The 19,820-nt window shown below is 46.5% G+C and overlaps 2 protein-coding genes across 12 annotated transcripts in view; one reads left to right on the top strand and one right to left on the bottom strand.

The window, feature by feature from the left end:
• The window catches only part of CPS1 (carbamoyl-phosphate synthase 1), a 190,819-nt gene that overhangs the window by 45,071 nt on the left and 125,928 nt on the right, over positions 1-19,820 (top strand). The window lies entirely within an intron of this gene.
• LANCL1 (LanC like glutathione S-transferase 1) lies at positions 1,365-19,513 on the bottom strand. Of its 3 annotated transcripts, none has more exons than XM_051786791.1 (9): positions 19,365-19,513; positions 19,086-19,203; positions 11,812-12,019; positions 7,817-7,952; positions 7,345-7,491; positions 5,262-5,444; positions 4,202-4,378; positions 3,847-3,919; positions 1,365-3,314 (listed from the first exon to the last, which is right to left on the bottom strand). In XM_051786791.1, the coding sequence occupies exons 1-9, from the start codon at positions 19,443-19,445 to the stop codon at positions 3,238-3,240; spliced, it is 1,200 nt and encodes a 399-aa protein (XP_051642751.1). In that variant the 5' UTR covers positions 19,446-19,513; the 3' UTR covers positions 1,365-3,237. The 3 variants fall into 3 exon arrangements, with proteins under 3 accessions (XP_051642751.1, XP_051642752.1, XP_051642753.1); XM_051786792.1 differs by lacking the exons at positions 19,086-19,203; positions 19,365-19,513 and adding exons at positions 14,750-14,982; positions 18,487-19,058; XM_051786793.1 differs by lacking the exons at positions 19,086-19,203; positions 19,365-19,513 and adding an exon at positions 14,750-15,141.

Here is a 19,820-nt window from a genome sequence, read left to right as displayed (position 1 = left end):
TGGCCTGGAGCAGGACTTGTGGTCCTTTGGGACCAGCCACATTCCCTGTGTTGCCATCTGAAAACTCCACTTGGATTTAGCCAAGGTATTGCACTGTGGTGGGAAAACACAAACAAAGCAAGAGGGAAGGAGGGAAAGGCGAGATAGTGGTACAGAGGGATGGAAGTCAGATGAGATGCTAGAGAGAAACAAGGTCTGGCTAGACAGCTCATGTAAGCCAGCAGCTCTGTGCTCCCCTCACGGCTGCTTCTCTTTTGTGGTTTTTTGAAAAGTTAATAAGCAGGAATTAGAAATGAAATAATTTGAGCAGAGGGCAGTAACATATCTGTCCTTTTGCACTGTCCCCATATCACCTCTTTGATAGCTGAGGCTGCTGTCAGCTTTTGAGAGCTGAAACCACAGCAGGCTCTCAGGGGACATGCACACCTACAGATGGTGTTTGGTTTACAGTAGGTGGGATGTCTTTCATCTTGCCGATCACACCAGTAGACGAAGGGGGTGAACACAAACTGAGCCAGATGGTAAAGCATTCAAAATATGCTTTTTACTTATTTCTTAGGAGCATAAGGTACATTTTTTTTTTTTTAACAGAACACCACAATGGACAAACATAACCATCACCAAGCGTTAAATCTCTGTATTTCTGATAAAGTTCTTCTCAGGCAGTTTGCTGAAGCAGCTGTTGTGTTTTCAGGCTTTGTCTTGTTCCCTCTCCCTCTCTTTGGCATAAAGGTGGGTGGAAGTGGGCAGCACCACACTCCTGTATTAGAAAGGAAAGCTAACCAGAAAAACTGCACTATGCTGCTTTCCCATCCTCATTCCTGGACCTTCTCCCTCAAGACCTTCACAACAAACCTTAGTAGAAATGGAAACTGTAGAAAGCCAGGTTTTGTAGGACCTCAAGCAACCTAATATATGTGCAGGGTCACCTTTATCCATGTCACTCTTGACAGTCTGGCCTTCAAGCCTCTGGTGCTGGACAGTCACAGCCTTCCTGAGGCAGCCTGTTCCTCCTTCTACTGAGCAGGAGGGTGCTTTTCTGGGAGGATCCACATCCTCCTTCGGGTGGCCAGCATTGCACACAGGTGTATTTTGGTGCAATTAACAGTAACCTGCAGGACTATGGTCTCCAATGGAAGCCACACTGAGAGGATGCAGTCTTGGATGGAGACAGTACTGCAAAAGGATGCTCTGGGAGGAAAGCACAGGACTGGTCTCAATGGATTGGAGATAAGGAAAGATGAGAAATACTCTTAACACTCAGGATGGGTGGGAGGCCACTGAGCCTCCAGGAGCTGCCAAAGTGGCTGCTGTGGCATATGTTGATCTCTTCAGACAGGAGGTAAAAATAACCCAAAGCTTGGTCATTTCAGCATTTTTATTAAACAGTTTTTTATTAAACACTCAGCACTTGTACACGTGGCCCTGACCCTCCCCCCATCAGTGTACAAACCCTGGGAGGTTATGCTGTCATGACACTATGACACAGGCTGTGCAAACCATCTCCTTTATACAAGCAGTACCCAGGAAAAACCCAGGCTCAGTGTCCCTACTCTATTATCATACCAGCCAAGCTGGAAGGTAACTTACAGCAAGCCTCATGTGCTGCTTGATTAGCCAACTCCTGCTTCTTTCTTCTCTGCCACCTCCCTGTGTTGCTCAGGCCTTGTGAATGACAGGGAATGCCTGCTGCTGAGCCTGCATGAGCCTGAGGCTTCTAACAGGGATGCCCAGCCCCAAGCAGCTGAGCTCTTCTGCACTTCAGGCTGTCTTTTGGTGGACTTTCACAAACCTGTGATTGCAGCAGGAGTGTGGGCTTTGAGGAAGGGCTGGGCTGCCCTGCATTCAGGCATGTGTGAGCCAGGTGTGTTAGTGTGCCAGGTTTGGTGGTCCTGCTTTGTTGTCACTGGTGCACAAGTGTGGCTGTGCTGCCCTGCAGCTCTCACCTGCTCCTATGGCCTGAGCCACTCAGCAGCTAGGCCCTTGAAAGATCTGAGGAGCTGCTCTCCAACAGCACAAAGCAGTACAGCTGTATCTGGAACTTTCCCTGCACTCAGTGTTTAGTTCATGCTCAGTGCTAAGGAAGTGGTTTACAGGGTCAGGTCTCTGCTGCAAATTGCTGCAGCACCAGCTAAAGGATGGAAAATCAGAGTTACCCTTTGCTAAGTATCTGGTCTGCTTGACAAGTCAAAGCTAGTTAACCTAGGGCAAATTTTCCAGTTGGGTAGATGTGTGGCTGCAAATCAAACTACAGCAAGCAGGAGCAAGGCAAATGAGTGACTCAAATTATCCAACTTTGGGAACACTTATAAAAGAAAACATGTAAACAACATCTATACAGCTAATAGCTTAAACACTGACAGAATTCAGTGGAATATATTTCTTTTCCCTTGTTGCTGATGCACCTGGCACCACCTAATACACGAATTTAAATAAAGACTGCAAAGTAAACTCTCAAAACTAACCAGAAGAGGCCGCACCAGCAAGCATGCTTAGCTCACTTTTAGACTGGAGTTTTCCATTAGGTGGCCCATGGACTAGCAAGGTTTAATGTCAGATGGCAGTGGATTACTTGTCTGTCACTGGAAAAAAAAAATGCACAAAAGAGCTATACATAGCTTTGCTTTTAAAGCAAACAGTGGAAATTCAGGACAGGGCTTTGGCATGCCAGTTCCAGCTCTGCCACTTACAAGATGACGTTAACAACATATAAAGACTCCATAGTCCATCCCATTTGCCTCACGTGGTGCAGCCCAGCTACTGAACCACATACTCCCTGGGTGCTCAGTGAGAAAACGCTTAAAAACAACTTGCAGGGCCACAGCCTCAGTTTTCCATCTTTTGTCTTACATAGGCAACAAAATTCCTGCAACTATTAGTTAGCACAAAAAGAAACCGAACAGCCCAACTTACATTTAATAGAAACTTTTTCCCACGAAATGGGATACATAAAATAGCAAAACTCTGTAGCCAACAAAATACTGTACAGTTCTCCCTGCTCCCACCTGCAGCCCTGTGCTTTTAAGGGACACCAGCAAAATTTGCATTCTGTCTTTTAAATTGAAGCAATGTAATAAGATGACTAGAAATGTTAGAGAACTCAGCATGCCCTCAAGAGGATGGATTTACGTTCAGTTAGGTGAAAAATGAGTTATGAGTCTGGAAGAAGGAGAAAACAGCTTCCAACTGTGTTTTCACGTGTGGACAGATTCAGGCAGGAAACTGCCAAGCTCAGCTTCAGAGTTCAAATGCAGGGAACTTGGCCTTGGTTGGCACCAGCAGGTCAGCAAGAAAGTAAATTGTTCCAGCCATTCCTGAGGACAAAAAAACCACACTGTGCTTGAGAGATTCCCTTTGGGTACCCATTTTTTTCAGTTATCCAGGGGTGAATAAGTCATGAAGACAGAAGAAAAGGCCCTAAATAATTTCCAAGGTCTGAACCCAGGTTTCCCAAGCAGCTTTGGTGTTTCAGTGAGGAAAGTGTTTTGATGTTGATGAAACATTGAAAAGCACCAGGGAAAACACAATGCGTCCTTCCCCCCTCCAGATCCCTCCCTTCTGCTTTCCTGGTGCTCAAGCTTAACACTGAGCAGCTTTGCCCAACTCTTGTCCCTGTGATACTGCTGCCCGAGGTCCTCACTGATGGAACTGCCACTGTAAACAGACATTAGCCTGTGCTACAGGGAGACTGCTCCTGGGAACAGGGTAAAACCAGTGAGTACAGTCTCCTTTCCATCTTCTACACTGAGTTTTGCAATGGCTTCAGTGGCATGTGGGTTTGGTTTTCCTTGGTACTGGACTAGTTCAGATCCAGGAGCAAAACACAAGCCTAGAGACTGAGGTTACCTTCAAAGAGGGAGAATGGTGTGTCTGGAGTCCGGCACCCGTGTTGGCCATAGCTTAAACACCACTCTGCAAACTGAGAAAAGAGGAACAAGAAGCGTTCAAATGTGGTTAAAGACAAATCTTGAACAAAAATACCACTCTCATCCTCACGCTGCCCCTTGCAGAGCAAGGCTTCTGTGGGAAATCCCTTCTATACAGGCTGGCAGACAGTGACTGCACTGCTGAAGGACTATTCTGGTGCAGCTGGTCAGATCTAGCTGCATGTCTGCCATGCTAGAAGTTGGGTTTCAAATGCAAAGGCGGTGCTGTAGAAGGCAGAAGTGAACAATCCCCTCTCCCTTCCTCAGGCTCTTACCTTGCAGGCCCTGTAGAGGTATTTCATGTTCTGAGTGAGGTTGTACAGTGCCAGGAAGCTGTAAGCATTACCAGCTGTCCCATGGCACAGCCCGTAGCCTTTCTTTAGTAACCCGTACTGCCAGATCACTTCTGCACACTGCAGGGCATCATTTAGGTACTGCTGCTCCCCAAAGACCTGCAGGGGCAAGAAACAGTCATCCTTGCTGAGGTGATTTGCTCCAAAGAGCATCCTTGTGTGTTGTGGAGGCCTGAGTTAATTAGTTTCTCTCCTGCTGGAAGTTACTTTGCTGTCTACTTTAAAGGAGGATGTTTTTGATATTGATAGAAGAAATAGAAACTTCACTCACAGTATCTCGGAATGCCCAAATAAGGAACAATATGATCTTAGAGAAGTCCTAGAGAATTTGGTAAAGATGTACTTAAACAAAGAAGATGTAAACTAAGCTCTGTGTATCCAAACAAGATAAAATGAAGAACAAACGTAACAGTTTTTGGTGTGGATCACAGCGATGCTGTACCCGCTGTAGATGCTCAAGAACTGAGGTCAAGACGACACAGAAGACCCGGAAAGACCAAAAAGGACTTCCAATAGGGGTTTGACTATGTAAACAAACTAATGAATATTAACGAGTAGGTGTAATAAGGAGCCCTGTCTGTCTGTCATTTGGCATGTTTGATTAGAAGAGCTCTCCTCCAAATGTCCAGCATTCTGAATAAAGAAGAATGCCCTTTTTAACATCTACAAATTGATGTTAAGAAGTTTTGTTTCTGCCACTTTTCCATATCAATATGATGAATTGGGATGTCTGATCATTACTTCCCACACAACTAGCTGTCACCATCAATCACCTGTAACAGGACAACCCACACAACTGATGGGTATTTTCAGAAATATTTTTCAGAAGATTAATTTTCATATCAGTTAGTGGTCCCTGTGTGGTGATTTCACTGTAGCAAGCCATCCTACTCTCAAGGCAGGGCGGGGTCTCATAGCATTTTCTCTGTGATGAAGTCTCACATTAAGGGTCCCCAAAGGGTCTTTGCAAGATTTCTGGTACCTTGTAGGCCTGGATAAGCATGTAGATTACACCTGGTGCCCCATGGCACCAGTGGACGAGCAGGTCTCTAGTGTCACCGATGCATGGAGGGTAATTCCCAGATGGGAACTTGAGCTGGCAGACATAGTCCACACTGGGCTTGATTGTGTTGTGCAGCTTTACTTGGCTCGCTCCAAGGCCAGGCTAAGGGAGAGAAAGCATTAAAACAGGGAGAATTACCATTCTGTCTGTCCCTAAGAGACCCAAGATCTGCCTGAAAGGCGGAAACAAAGCCAACTATGGCTATGTTCCCACTTGCTCCTCGTAAATAAGTAATTTCTTTGGTCCAGGCTTTCACACTTCACAAATACCCACTCGGCCCCTGGTTGCTCTCTGTCTTTGGGCAGGGTCTTACTGCCAGTCCTGCCCTTGCATCCCAGAAACAAAAACTGTCCCTAGCATGTCACCCAGCACCCTAAGCAAGAGGGCTTGCTGCTCCTTTTCCTGCAGATAAGCAGGAATAGCTTCCACACCCAGAGCTGGAGTGAAGAGATAAACTGTCTAAAATCAGTATTAAGGATGAGTGCCAGGGTTGAGTTCCAGCACCTAGAGCATCTCAGCTGTGATGCTGCATTTTCACATATGTTGCTGGGTGATTTCAAGGAGATTACCTCACTGCTGACCTCAGATGGAAGCAAGGGAGTGGCTTCAGTGTCCTCTTCCAATGACACTGCCCCCCACAAAATCTGTACAGTTCTAATTTCCCACAGCAGACTGCAATGAGCACTCTCACCTAAGGATCACACTGTTCCCAGGTTAATAACTGGAAAATTAAAAATCAATACCTGTGCTGTAAAACCATGAGAGAGAAAAGATGTTTGTCTCTTCATATTTCACTTGTTTGCTTCCCCCAAGGCTTTTTCTGCATCATGCTCGGCTGATCCAGGCTCCCTGTACTTCATATGGCAGAAGAGCATGAAGCCCATGCAGTATTTTATGGGAGACTTACACTTAAAATTATTTAAAACATCAGCCTGGCAACAAGTTCAGACACTCCTGTCTCCCCTGCTCCCAGCTAGCTCTTCTGGTGCTCATGGGCAATAATCACCTTGCATCCTCCTCTTGCCAAATCTGCTTAAAACCCACCAACCACCCCTTCCTCTCTGAGCCACAGAGAAGGGTTATATTCACAGGAATTCTGCTTATCCTGTATGTGGGTTTTAACTTTGAGGGTCTTGAAGCAAAGCTCATATACTTGAAACCCGGTGGCTTTTTTCCCCCACCTGTTCTGAGAGTTGGGTCTAATAAAAGATATCACCTATTTTTATATCAAAATAATTTGCACTGCTCATGGGTGCTTTAAAAATGCAATGTTATTTATTGCTGTTATTCTTCTAAGTGCTTAAGCACTGTAAATTTATGCATAAAGTGACCTGCATTGGGGAATTATCACCCTCATTTCAGAGCCAGAGTAGGGAATATTGCCAGAGCTCCAATGAGTTGTGCAAAATAGTGAGAAAGACAGCATCATAGCAAAAGGGTACTGCAGCTCCCAGCCTCTCATCTTGCCCTGCCTGCTTCAGGCACTACAGAACTCAGTTCCTTTATCAAAGCAAAAAGTCCCACCTCTTTCACATTTAGGAACAGGCCCTCCTTTGGATACAAAGGCTTGTCTCACTTTCCTACTACGAATGCAATCTCTTCCACTGTGCTTTTCTCCCCGAGATTCTCACTCCAATGATCTGAGATTGCTCCAAGTAACTAGCTCGAAAAATGCAGGAAGCTCACACATACCAACAAACAGGAATACTTTATAAGCAATTAACATGAGGGGGAAACTCAGACCCAGCTGACCTCCAGGCCTCCATTATGTGACACTGCTGGTGTAATGCAGGTCACAATTCTCTCCATCAAGGATATTCAATCTCAGTCTTGGAGAAAACCTTCAGCAGCGAGGATGTATGATCAAACACGAGTAAGTCCATCAGACAAGGGAGCTTTCACAGCTTGACATCACCAAGAACCAATTCAAATGCTGCTCCTTCTTCAAAGAAATGTGAAACAGCTGCTAAGGGGACCTTCCCTCCCCTCCAGTGCCTCTTACCTGCATGAGAAAGTAGTAAATCCCAGCTAAACCATGGGCTGCCCCTACGTAATACTCCTGGTACCACTCATACATCAGGGGGCTCTTTGCTGTGAAATTCCTCTTTTTGGCCAGGTTCTCTCCTGAGGCTACAACTGCTTCCCAGACCTGTGATGGGAACAGATGTGGGTGAGGGAAATGCTGCTGTCTTGGACACACCACAGTGAGTATCCTGACACAGAACTAGAGTTGCTTTTCTGCCCAAGCAGAGGAAAGAGCCTGAGTGAGGGAGTAAAATACATGCCAATTCAGTACTGCTCATGGATTTATATGGACAGCAGAGCGTGTGTGGTGCTTTGTCCCTCTGGAAGCAAAGCAGCAGGGATACCATGATGTGGCTTCTCCCTTACTGCAAGAGTTCTCTACATCTAGCATTGATTTTTACCTGCCCAAAGATGAGCTGCACGGGAAGAGACAGCAAAAGGCACAGTACCTGCTGAATATGACTTTTAGGGATCTTCTCCTCTCCGAAGTGCTTGTTCACAAACGTCAGTGCATAGAGGTAGCCCATGCGCCCATACAGCAGCTCATCGGGTACCCGTGGGTCAGCCTTGAGCAGGTGGAGCAAACTGGGATGAAAAATTCCCATGGGGGACATTAGAGGACATTCAAAGCCACATAACCAAGCACTGAGACTGGCACTCAAAACCATGGTTTGCTCCTTCATGCCCCGCCTGTGCCCCGGCAGACGTCAGGCCAGTCTCTGTGTCACAGCCTTCCAGCTACGCAAGGGGGGGAATCACTCCTTCCCCTCTGATTTTTGTTTGGCTTTTTTAGCCTAACCAGCCCTTTATAATGCGCTCACACTATGTGCTTGTGTTTTAGACCACCAGCTCTGGGAAAGCTACTTGAGGGGGAAACCTGGGCTAAATGAAATGGTCAGTATAAAGCTGCTGACTGCTCAGGAAAGGCTGCCCACCATTATTTTCCCATGATGCTGCTGGCAAGGCAAACCCTCTGCAAAAATGACTACTTTCAAACTAAATTGGTATCCCTTTAATTTGGCTGCTTTGTGTAAAAGTCTCACTCCTAATGCTCAGAAATCATGACAGAAAAGCCCCTTCCTCTGCAAGTAGCCAGGGCTACGCTATCAGTAGAGAAAGAGGTGCCTCCATGAGCTAAAAATCTAAGGAGGTGGAGCTACAAATGTTGTTTAACATCAAGCCACTGTGGCACATGTAAGAAATCTGGTCTAGGGAGAGCTGAGCAGCAGTGAGGACAGCTCAGCAGGGTGTGAGTGCTGTGGGCTGTCTGGGGACAACCTCACACTGAGGACATCTTGGCTGGCACCAAGCTTTAGCCCACAAGTGCAGAGAGTGACCTCTGCTGCAGACAAGTGTTTTCTTTGCCACTTTTCTATTTTCACGTTGCAAAGTTGGTGATGTTCCTGTAGTGCTAACAGAGACTGACCACTCTTCACACCAGTGCTTTGTAGCCCAATTCACTTTTGATGCAATTTTTCCATTGTTTTACCTCTCATCACACTTCCAGCAGGGCTGGATTCCTTCCCTGTCAGAGCAGCAGGTGGCAATGTGACTAGATTTGGTTTTATTTTTCTGCTCACCCATGAGACAGCAATCTGAAAAGTTCCACCACTTTGCAAATACTAGCACAAGTGGCTGCAAGGCTGTTTCCTGAGCTGCTTCCCTGATGCAAAACCAGTCAGGAAAGCTCCGTGTGTGCAGATCTTCCCTGTCACAGTAGTGAGAGGAACAGAAAAGGTGCTTTGGCAGCCTTGGCTCCAGGGCCAAACAATGTGTTGCCAAGAAAAGAAGCAACCAAATGTCCAGAGTACCCTCAGAGCAGAGAAAGGATGCTGGGCTGCGACTCCTCATGGCAGGAATCTTTCCCTGGCACTGGACTCAACATGAGCAGGGATATTGAAGGAGAAAGGAGGGAACACTGTCTCAAGGTGGACTGCCCTGTCTCCTATGTACTACTTAAAATGTGCATTGCTCCATGGCAGAGGTTTCTGATAGATTAAACCCAGGAGAGAGACTTTATACCCCAGGCTAGGACTAAGCACAGGTTCCTCTCTCAGCTGCAGGGGCTGAAAGGAAAGCCCTGCTGCCTCCTCATGGCCATTGTGTCCAAGTCCAAGGAAAGCACAATGAGGAGGGTTGCCAAGGAGAAAAGCAGTGTTTGGACAGATAGGCTCTGCCCAGCAGCAGGCTGGCCAGAGGAGATACTGGCTGGTGATATTGTTCAGCTCTGAGATGTTGGGGAAATGTCAGGTGCAATAGAAGGAATGGATGGATGGGTGAACTGTAATATCCACGGCAGTGATTTTCTGAGGTCTGGATGCGAAATCTTCTTTTCATGGGGAAATCTGGAGCAGCTGGAGCTACTATTCTTGCTCCTTATCCATTACTGCTTTCCCTCTAGCTGCTTTCCAGGCAGGATCATCAGGGGAGGAAGTCTGCCAGTAGTTTTTGCTGTTTTTGAAATGTGGCCATGCGTGCAACAAGAGATGCCTGGGATGCTCCTGGACTGATTGCACGCTGAATGCATTTCTCAGGAGCGAGGGGTAAATTGAGGTCTCTGAAAGGAAGAGCCACTCTTATTAACTTATCAGCCTATTACCTCAACTGCCAACAACCAGCAGTTTCTGGATAGAGGGAAATCGAGGCAGCTGTAGAGCAGAATGGGATTTTTATAAGCCACTGGCTCTGAAAGCAAACTTTTGGCCTTGTGAATTGGTGGGAGGTGACAGGGAAAAGAGGGCTCCTGGAACATGGCTCAGATTTTCACAGGCTCTTGGAAAATGGGCTGCCCTGAAACAGTCTCTCTAGAGCATAAAGGCACATTTGTTAGTCATGAATTCATTTAGGAGAGAGCAAGCTTCTGTCTCTTCCACTGCAGGTAAAACCTGGCTGATGGATTCCCTCCACAGGCTCTGTAAAGATGAAGTGCTTTAAAAGACAGAGGACAATATGGAGAGAGGTCCTCGTTCTTCACAGCTGTGAGAAAAGCATTTTCTTGCACTGCATAGCTTAGCAACTGTTCTGCAACTAAACAGCACACTCAAAACTCACTTAAGAATTTTGATTAAGGGAGTTACTTTTCAGAGAAATACTCTGTTCTTCAAGGAGCATGGTCAAATTACTGCTCTGGGAATTGGTGGCAGAGTAAGGACAGTATCACTGTTCCTTCAAGAAAGACACTTTTGTTTTTCCTCCCTTCAGATGTATTAAGAAACCAATTTCCAAGGTTCTGCCTTTATGATATCATTAGATGGCAATGCAGAATTAATCACAAAATTCCTTTCTGCCGCTGAACTGTAGGCAGAACAGGTGGGAACCAGTGAGAGGAGAGCTTGGCAAGAAAACACAAGGGGTTTTTTCACAACCTAGGACTTTTGTATTGACCACAACTGACCAGCTTTGTCAGACTAGTTCCCTTTTTGTTAGCAAATATATTAAATCATAGTGAGATTTCCCATTTTGTCAAAGTATTAAGCAAAATCCAACCCACAGATTATTAAAAGGATAAAGAAGACAGTTCTGTCCTCAGACTGACCATATCCACATGAACCAGAAGCTATTCTTAGTAAAGGGAGTGGGAACTTTGTGTCCAAACCATACAGACACTTCTGATTCCCACCCATGGCTTTTTTTAATTGCTATTATACATCACTTGCTCGTGGCTGTTTAGGGGAACTCAGTGTTGTTCTGAAGCATCAGGGGTTTTGTCTTATTTTGTGCTGACCATGTGAAAATGGAAACTCTCTACTGGGCTGTTTCTCACCTTCTCAGAACTGATCTCCCTTATTCAAGAAATGCTTGCAACTGCATCTCCTTAACTCTTTTCCTTCCTCTGCCACATGCTGATCTAGGGTTGCTTGTTTGTTCTTTTCTTGTCTTAAGTACCCAACAAAAATACATTTGAAAAGAGTCTAGGAAAGGCAGGAAATAGAAATAAATTAATCATAACCAGCTGCATTCAGCAGTTGAAAGGGATGCTGTCAATCTTAGGTTTAAGTCAAAGTCAACTAATAAATAGCAAGTGGAAGCAAGTGCCAAAATTAAATCTAATAATTCTACCACATTTCTCCTTTTCATCAAAATGGCTGTAAAACTAAATTGAAGGGTTCTCAAAAAAACACCAAACCCCACCTTCTGTATTTTTTCTTTTGTTTTATTTTGGCACTTTTTTTCTTCCTGTGTTCATCAGAATTATTTTTAAGATGGCAATACCAGCTGACCAATATCCTTGCTCCCCATGCTGCCATGCAAGTGTGTTTGTCCTTAAGCCACCTCTGTCAGCAGGGCAGAACTAGTTTGTACTGCCCTCCTCAGTTACTGGATTATTTCTCACACAAGACTGCAACAAAACGTATTCAGGCTTGGTAGAGGGTACCCCATAGAAGCCCAGACCAGCTCAATGAGCAAGGGGAACATTAGGTCAGAGAATAACCAGGTGTTTTACCGAGTGATGCAGTCTTCTGCCTGCTTCTGGTTGTGCAGTTTGTGGTAGATGACAGCGGCCACTGCCAGGGGCCCGGCGTCGCCACACAGGAAAGTGATGGAGCGTCTCGTCAGGCAGCTCAGGCTCTTCTTCACGTACTCGTGGGCCACCTGAAGGTAGGCTGGGTCTCCATACACATCATACAGGTGCAAATACAGCAAAGCAATGCCTGAAAAAGGAACACGGAGGTTGCACTCACCAGAAAAGTTTAAAAATTTCTGCTCTCTGCCCTGGCTGTTATAAGGAACCTAAAAACCCACCCCTCTGCCTCCTTTAGGATATAAGCCTTATAGACAGGCTTCTCAGGCACATCCAAGGACATAATTTTGAGCTGCAGCATCCACAGCTTCTTTTACTGCTTTGCAACCTCCTTGTACCTGGTGTCGCTCCTGAGTGGACAACAGGTCAAGACAAACAGCAGTGTCTGACCCACGAGAGCCTGGAGAACACCACACAATTACATACAATTACATACAATTACATACAATTGTAGTAGCAAGGAGCAAAAGATGAGACCTAGACAAACCCACCTAAGTCCATAAATTGTACCTGTGACTGTTGGTCAGCAGTGGAGGGGAAAAAAAATCTTTGGGCAAGATGGTACTTGTGGCAGAGCAGTGCTGGGTTGTTACCCTCTATTTTTTTTCCATGCCAGGGGGTAAAGGGCTGGGTCACTTAGCTGGGATTGGATTTTAAAACAAAGTGACATGCCACCACAATGGAGAAGCAGTATCCTTAGGACATCCTACTTGACTCTTTCTTTTTTTTTTTACTTCTTTTTTTCTTCCCTCCCACTGGGAAGCACCAGCAAGGTTGTTACAGCTCCCTGGACACCATCTCCTGCTGCTGAGCAGGTGCCAAGCCCTACAGCAAGGTCTGGTGCATCCTAGAAAAAAACCCAGGGGTTGCTCAGCTCTCCTCTGCAGCACATCACTCATGAGATCAGCCCTTATCTGAAACACAAACAGCTACCTGGAATGCTGGAAAAGGCTGCATGGTCCTCTCTGGAGGTTTCACAGAAATTTCACAGAATATTCTTGAGTTGGAAGGGACTCACAAAGATCATAAAGTCCAACTCTTAAGTGACTGGCCCATATTGGGATCAAACTCACAACCCTGGTGCCATTAGCACAAAGCTCTGAGCTAATCTCAGGGATGTTTTCAATGGGCTGGTCAGCTACAGAAACAACTCCACTACTGAGCACTCAGATTACTGGCTGTCCCTTGCCTCTGTCTGCCCTGTCTTCATCCAGCTCTTGAAGCTTTTAGGAGGTAACTGAGGAGTCCTCAGTAAGGCTGTGTCTGAAAGGTCTGCCACATCTGAACCATCCTTCTGATCTGGGAGGAATCCTCAAACATGCACTTAAGAAAGCTACTCATCTACATCACTTCAAGAAAAGCTTATTTCTCCCCTGACCAATAACCATTTCTAAGAAGACTCAGGTCCTGCATTTAAGCCTAAATGAATAGAGCCAATCTCAGCAGATTTTGATGTGATAAAGTGAAAGGGGCAAGCATGCTGTAAAATTACTTTCCATGGTACTGAAAACAATTTCAGAATTAGATCAACTTCTCATTTTGCATGCATAATCTCCAAAGTTTTGGGCTACAGACAAGTCAATTCTGCATGTATATCATGTATAAAATTTCCTTTTCCTGCTGAAGCTAATAACCTTGTCCTCTCTCGAAGCAATTCAGTGCTAGTAATTCCAGAGAGAGCTCAGATGTACAGTGCCATCACTCAAGCATATAAGGATGTGGATATGAAGCCCTTCTTTGAAGGGGAACCCTCTTTTTCCAGCTAGCAAATGTCAAGTGACTCTCCTTGATTTATTTAGCACCTAGCACAGCTTCTAGACTCTAACAGGCCTGATAGATGTCTCAGCACAACTTGCACTCTTATCTGCTTTAATGTACAACTTTTAGCTTTGTAAGTAGCTTCTATTCCCACTACCATCATACCACCCTAATTATGCACATAACTACCATGCCAAGAGTACTGCTAGGATTGAATTCTTAGAACATGAATGTCTCAGCACTGTTTTCCTCTGACTTCTTTGCTTCTTCTATTTTAAAACATTTCTCATCCCCTTTCCTCCCAGGCCCAAGCATCTTTGGAAAGACTCCAAAAAAACCCCACCAACCTGTACTAAAGGATGAAAGCTGCTTCCCCAAATCATTCATATTTCCCTTTTTTTTTTTTTTTAAATCCAAAGGCCTTAAAAACTGAACTTTAAGTAAATTTTCTTAACTCATTCTTCATAGAATTCGTACTCCCAAGCTGATCCCAAGGGCACAAGCAGTGCTGCCTTCAGCCAGGTGCTTGCTGGGTCTGTGAGCCCCAAGGTGGGGAAGGCTAGCAGAGAAGGGCAGGCCCATGCATAAAGAGGAAATGCTGACAGGTGTATGCAGAGGGACACAAAATGCAGCGATCTGGGTGGGGGATATCCTGTACTGACCCATGTGCCAAGATGTAGGTAGAGTATTTCAGAGGCAGTGCAGGTTGGAGACAAGAGTTTTCACCCAATGAACTTGGCTCAGCTGGGCAGTGTTGCTCTGCAGAAGCTATTCCACAGCTCTGCCTCACTCTCTCTTCCATAATACCCTTCTCATTCCAACTGACCAGGTAGGATTTGCTGACTGACCAGGTGTTAGTTTGGCATGCCTTATGTGCTGTACATCAGTCACGTGGGGCTAGATAAGCTGTGGATCTGCTCCATTTCTCTGTGTCCTGGAATTCTGTGTTCAGTATCCCAGTTGGAAATGTGACCTATTTTTGTGACTTCTGAGACTCCTGACTGTTTCCAGCAGAACTGCCACACAGTGGCTGCCTGTGGCCTGCCACTGCCAAAGACATCTGGGCTTTGTTCCGTTGATCGCTTACGACTGGATGGACCACCTTCTCTGGAGTTTCTCAGATGTCCAAGTTTTTTGCTCCTTGCCGTGTAAGACCTGCTGCAGAGCCACATATGATGGGGAACACATCAGGCAGCCCTCGATGGTGCAGGCCTGCAGTGAACACGTGCTAGTGACAGCATATCCTTCAGCAGGACTCTGAAGATTGAAACTGCCACCTCCAGTGTGGAGTGTCCATGCCCGAGATGATCACTGCAGGAAATCGGGAGGCAAATTCTGCAGATGCCAGAAAAATTCGTGCTCGTGAGCTAAAGCACTGCTGAAAGAGTATCTCATCCATATGACCATTCTGTTGATCAAAGAGAAGTAAAGCTATGCCTCAACTTCCCTGCAAGTTTGGACTTGCTTTTTATGTTGGATTGCACTACCACTGCAAGCAGTTATGCCATTCTGACTGTTCTGAACAAGATGCCTCCTTGCCCAGCAGGAGCTGAGCTGCAATGTGGTCCTTCCACAAAGGACAGTGGTTTTCCAGAAGGGGAAAATCTGGTCACCAACTCTGGACCAGTTCCAAACTGACCATCTACAGCCATAAAGACCTCAGAGATCTTGTGTTGACCCAGGGAAATAAGTCAGCCAGCACCCTCAAAGCAGGATGTCAAACACAGAGGGAAGAAGGAGAAACCTATCTCCGCACATAGTGATGAAGCCTGGTAGTGTCTAGTGAGACAGCTGATTTTAATGAGACAGCTGACTCATTTTAATGAGTCAGGCATGGGGTAAAAGAGCAGGGATGGCATAGCTTTATTGTCCAGCTCAAAGTATAATAAGCATCTTTTCTGATGCAGACGCATGGGATGTTATCTTGTGCTCCTAAACGCATGCCAAAGCCATGCTGCATGGGACAGTGAGACATCTCCTCTAGAAGGCTGTATCATCCATGTTCATAACTTTGTGGGGAGCCACAAGTGCATTTTACTACAGCTTGCCTCAGTGCACTGTGCACTGGTACACAGACATGGGACATTACTCAGGTGCCTCAGCCTCTCCTGCCTTACAACCTGGGTTGCTTCTTTTCTAAAACTTTTTATTCTATCATAAAATCCTACAACAGGTTAGGCTAGGAGGGATCAATGGAGGTGATCTGAAGATAAGGCCAACTTCAAATTTACATGGCGTTGTTCTGAGCCTTGTGCAGTCAAATACTTACAATCTCCAAGAAATGGAGATTTCACAAAAACTACCCAGCAAGCACTTGGCAGGAATGTGGTTTATGTGGGTGACACAAAGCACTCTATTATCTGTCACCAAATGCAGCCTCACTGACTCTTGTTCTGTAGGGATTATCTGAGAATTTCCATTTTTCTAAGCAGAACTCTCATCAGGAGACTCAAGTTCTCTGTGTTTTGAGGTGAAAATGAAAATATTGCACTAAAGTGAATGAAAGCTGTTTTTCCAGAAGCTTTCCTGAACTGGTACGGTTGAATTTCTATTCATTCTTAACTGACTTCTCTTTCATTTGGTGTGTCTTTTGAAGAGTCCCCTCAAAAGGCAACTCAGTCCTGCTCCTCATCCCCAGGGGCAGATGGGCCAGCCAAAAGCTGTGGATTGGACAGGCCAACTGCACTCACCAGTCTGTTTCAAAGGCCCTTGAGCTCTGAAAGCCATGACATTGCCAGAGAAGGGAACGCTCACATGGGAAACAAATTCCAAAGGCACTGCCATAGGGTGGAGGAAGGGGAATCTCTCCCTTAAATACCGCATCGCCTTGGAAGGACACAACAGTCCAGCTGGCACTGGACTCAGGAGATTCCTAAGCGTCTGCAGCTGGCTGAGATGACAGGAGTGAAGTCAGTTCTCCTTCCTTTCCCTTCCCATCATCTATGCTCCCAGTCAAGGCAGTCTTTGGAGCAAGGCTTTTTGCACTACAAGAAATACCAACAGGCATATACGTACTCCTTGGCACCCTCGTGCTAATCTTTTGAAAAGAGAAGAGGCAGCTGTACTCCTGCCAGGATCTGAACTGCTTCCAACTCTTAGCTTACAGCAGTTTACCTTCCCTCAGTCAACACTGTGATGCCAGTGAAACAGATTAAGACCACAAAAGCTCTTCCAGCAGTCTTGCTAAACTGATTAAAAGCCAAAGCAAGAACACAACAGCCGAGGCTGGTCCGTACTCAGGCATGTACCAGATGTTGCCTATGGGGCTCTGATCTCTACTGAATGAACTGAATGAAACCATAACAACCTGATTCAAACGTGTTTTGAGGGCACTCAGCCTCAATAATCTTGATCCAAAGTGTGTTTCCACTACCTCTGAGCTGAAAATATAAGTCCTTCCCTATGCCGGCATATGCTGCGTATTACCTGAGTGTAATGTACTACACTCAAGTATGTTCCATTTCACACAGAGTTTGTGCCAAGAGAGCCATATTTCAGATCTCTTATTAGTGGCCATGAGTCTGATTTCAGACTGCTGGGCAATGATTTACATGAAGAGATACCCAACAAGCCTTTTCTACATAAGCAATTACAGGAAAAAGCTGCTGTCTTGGCCCAATTAATTTTGTCTCTGGAAACCAGCACTGAATAAATTAATATAGCTAGGATTAGAAAGAAGGGAGGGTGACAAAGTTACAGTGTAATATCTGCAAACTTCGCTCTGCTGGCTGTGACCTGCAGGAAATCTGCCCATGGGTTTTTTTGTAATCCTATTAGCCAAGGCAAGAAGGTGGTGTGCTCATGAGGAATGATCTCAGGAACAAAAAGAGATGACTCCCTCCTGAGAAGCTCCCTTCCAAATAAAAACAAGCTGAAATCCTACCACAGCTCTAAACCACTGTTTCACAACTGCAGTCGCTTTCCAACATGAAGCTCCTTAGGACCACCTTAAAGGAAGGAAATATGGCCTCTGGGGAAAGGTGTCTTCCTTTTCCCCTAAGAATTTAAGTGTATTCCCAACATCAGTTAATTGTCCTCCCACTTTACTTCCTGAATTATTCTGGCCAGAGGCAGACTCTATCATCATGACTGAAGACCATATTTACGTGTGGACTGCTTTTCATTGCAGGGGACCTCAGAGCAGGGTCACACAGCCTAGAAGACCGAATGCATTTTCCAAGGAGAAATCAGCCACCACTGAGCAAAAATGCATAAATTCACAGGCAGTAGGAGCAGAGTGCTGCCAGGCAGCAACTGATGAAATCAACGTTCTCCCACGCTGGAATTTAATACTGGCATCCTAGCATTTCTGATGAGCTGCCTGTCTGCCTTAAGAAAAATTTTAAGCAGGCATTTCTGGAACTGTGGTCATCAAGCTGCAACTTCTGTTTAGCACCAACATAATGAACACTACTCTCTCAAGCACAATGTTGGCATCAAGTTCCACAGCACCCACACACAAGTGCTTTTAGGCATACCCAGACTGTGCTGTAGAGAGTTGCCATTTAGGATCACAGTGTACTGCCAAAAAAAAAAAAAAAGCAGCAGCAGCAGCAAAAAATCTTGCAGCAAGCATGAGATTAATTGCAACTCCCCTGGGTCTCTCCCTAGGGCCTGGCACAACAGCTGACAAAGCACACAGCAGCAGCTAAGGATGAGGCACAGCAAAAGGTGTGTCCTCCCTGGCGCCAGTGGGTAGGAATAGGGAGGAGAAGACAGGGCACGCTACCAAGGAAGGAAAACTAGGATGAAAATGCAGAACAGGAGAAAGACAAGCTCCTGGAAGCTTTGCACACAAGAGTTAGAGTGAGGAAGGCTTTCACACTTCATTATACTCACATTTGCATTTCTGCTCCTTCCAGCAGGTATTGGAGCAGGACTAGCCCTGGCTAAGTAGAGGGGCACCACCTGGGGAACAGGACTGAAGAAACTTGCCAATCAGACAAGGTCATCAGATAAAATTCAGCCCAAACAGAGAACATGGACACTATTTCAGGCCATCAGCTCACTGCTGCCATATGCAAGGGCTCCTTGCAGGTAACTGACCTACCATGTGCACCTGCCTACTTCATGGAGCACTGGTTTTGTTGTCATCCCCACCATGGCCAGATTTGGAGCCAGTCCTTTCCGAGGCTCCCACGTCCGCTCTCAAGCAGGTGCTAGCTTGCTCTGTTGCATAAGATCAGCACTATTAACCAAGAGAAGACACAATCCTGCCCTACCACACTGTGGTCTTCCCTCTGCAACTTCAAACCTGCTTCAAAACTGAGGAGTCCTGAGAAAGACATCCCTTGTTTTAATGGATTAAAACATGTGGAAGAAGCACCATTCTTGACATGGATCTACTGTGACCATTCCAATGGCTAAATCCCCACAGTCTGCCTTGGCCTGCCTTAGTCTCCTCTGGAGAGCTCCTGCCCCATGGGATCCGACCCTACCTGCCCAGCCGGTGTACGCGGTGCAGTCGTGCGGGTCGGCGGACTTGAGGCCCCTCTCCATCTGCTGCAGCAGCTCCCTGACTTTGTTATTCAGCCGCTGCGTGAATTCGGGGGTTAGCTGTGGAGAAAAAACCCACCACACGTGAAGGAAACACCGGCAGGCGGGCGGGCATTGGTACACCGGGGACACCCGGCGGGCGCACAGCCAGGGCACCGCATGTTTTAACCAGGCAGGTCTCCGCTCTGCACACCCCGGGCAACTCCCCCGGCCCCGCTCACCCTCCCGGCCGTGTCGAAGTAGCCGGTGGCCAAGGACTTGTCGTAATCCGCGTAGGGGTTGGGGAGCGCTCGCTGCGCCATCTCCGTCCCGCTCGGCTCGGCTCGGCCCGGCCGCGGCCCGCCCCGGCTCCGCCCCGGAAGGCGGCGGTGGCGCTGCCGCTGCTCGTCCCTTCCCCTTCCCGCCCCGGGGGGAAGGGGCTCATTGCCGCCGGCCGGCTGGAGCGTGTGGGCCCTTTTCTGGTTGGCTCCGGAGGGTTTAAAGCACGCTGCAGCTGGCCCTGCCGCGTGTTGCAGCAGGCTCTGTGTGATTGAGGGGCCCGTGTGGAGTTTAAGGTCCCTTGCAGCTGGCCCTGTGGGGTTTGATGGCCCATTGCTGCTCCACCCGTGTGCTTTAGGGAGCGCTATGGAATTTAAGGATGCTTGCATCTGGGTCTGTGGGGTTTAGATTGCACTGTG

This window comes from Manacus candei, unplaced genomic scaffold, assembly GCF_025592945.1.
Source record: "Manacus candei isolate 608988 ecotype Guabito, Panama unplaced genomic scaffold, ASM2559294v1 h1tg000023l, whole genome shotgun sequence".
Lineage (NCBI taxonomy): Eukaryota > Metazoa > Chordata > Aves > Passeriformes > Pipridae > Manacus > Manacus candei.
This window is presented reverse-complemented; position numbering and strand designations above follow the sequence as displayed.

Coding starts and splice junctions, on each gene's coding strand:
- LANCL1 (XM_051786791.1), bottom strand. CDS start 19,445: ATGGCGCAGCGAGCGCTCCCCAACCCCTACGCGGATTACGACAAGTCC. Junction 19,204..19,364: donor ACTTCGACACGGCCGGGAGG/GTGAGCGGGGCC, acceptor TTTTCTCCACAG/CTAACCCCCGAATTCACGCA. Junction 3,315..3,846: donor ACCATTCTCCCTCTTTGAAG/GTAACCTCAGTC, acceptor TTTTGTCCTCAG/GAATGGCTGGAACAATTTAC.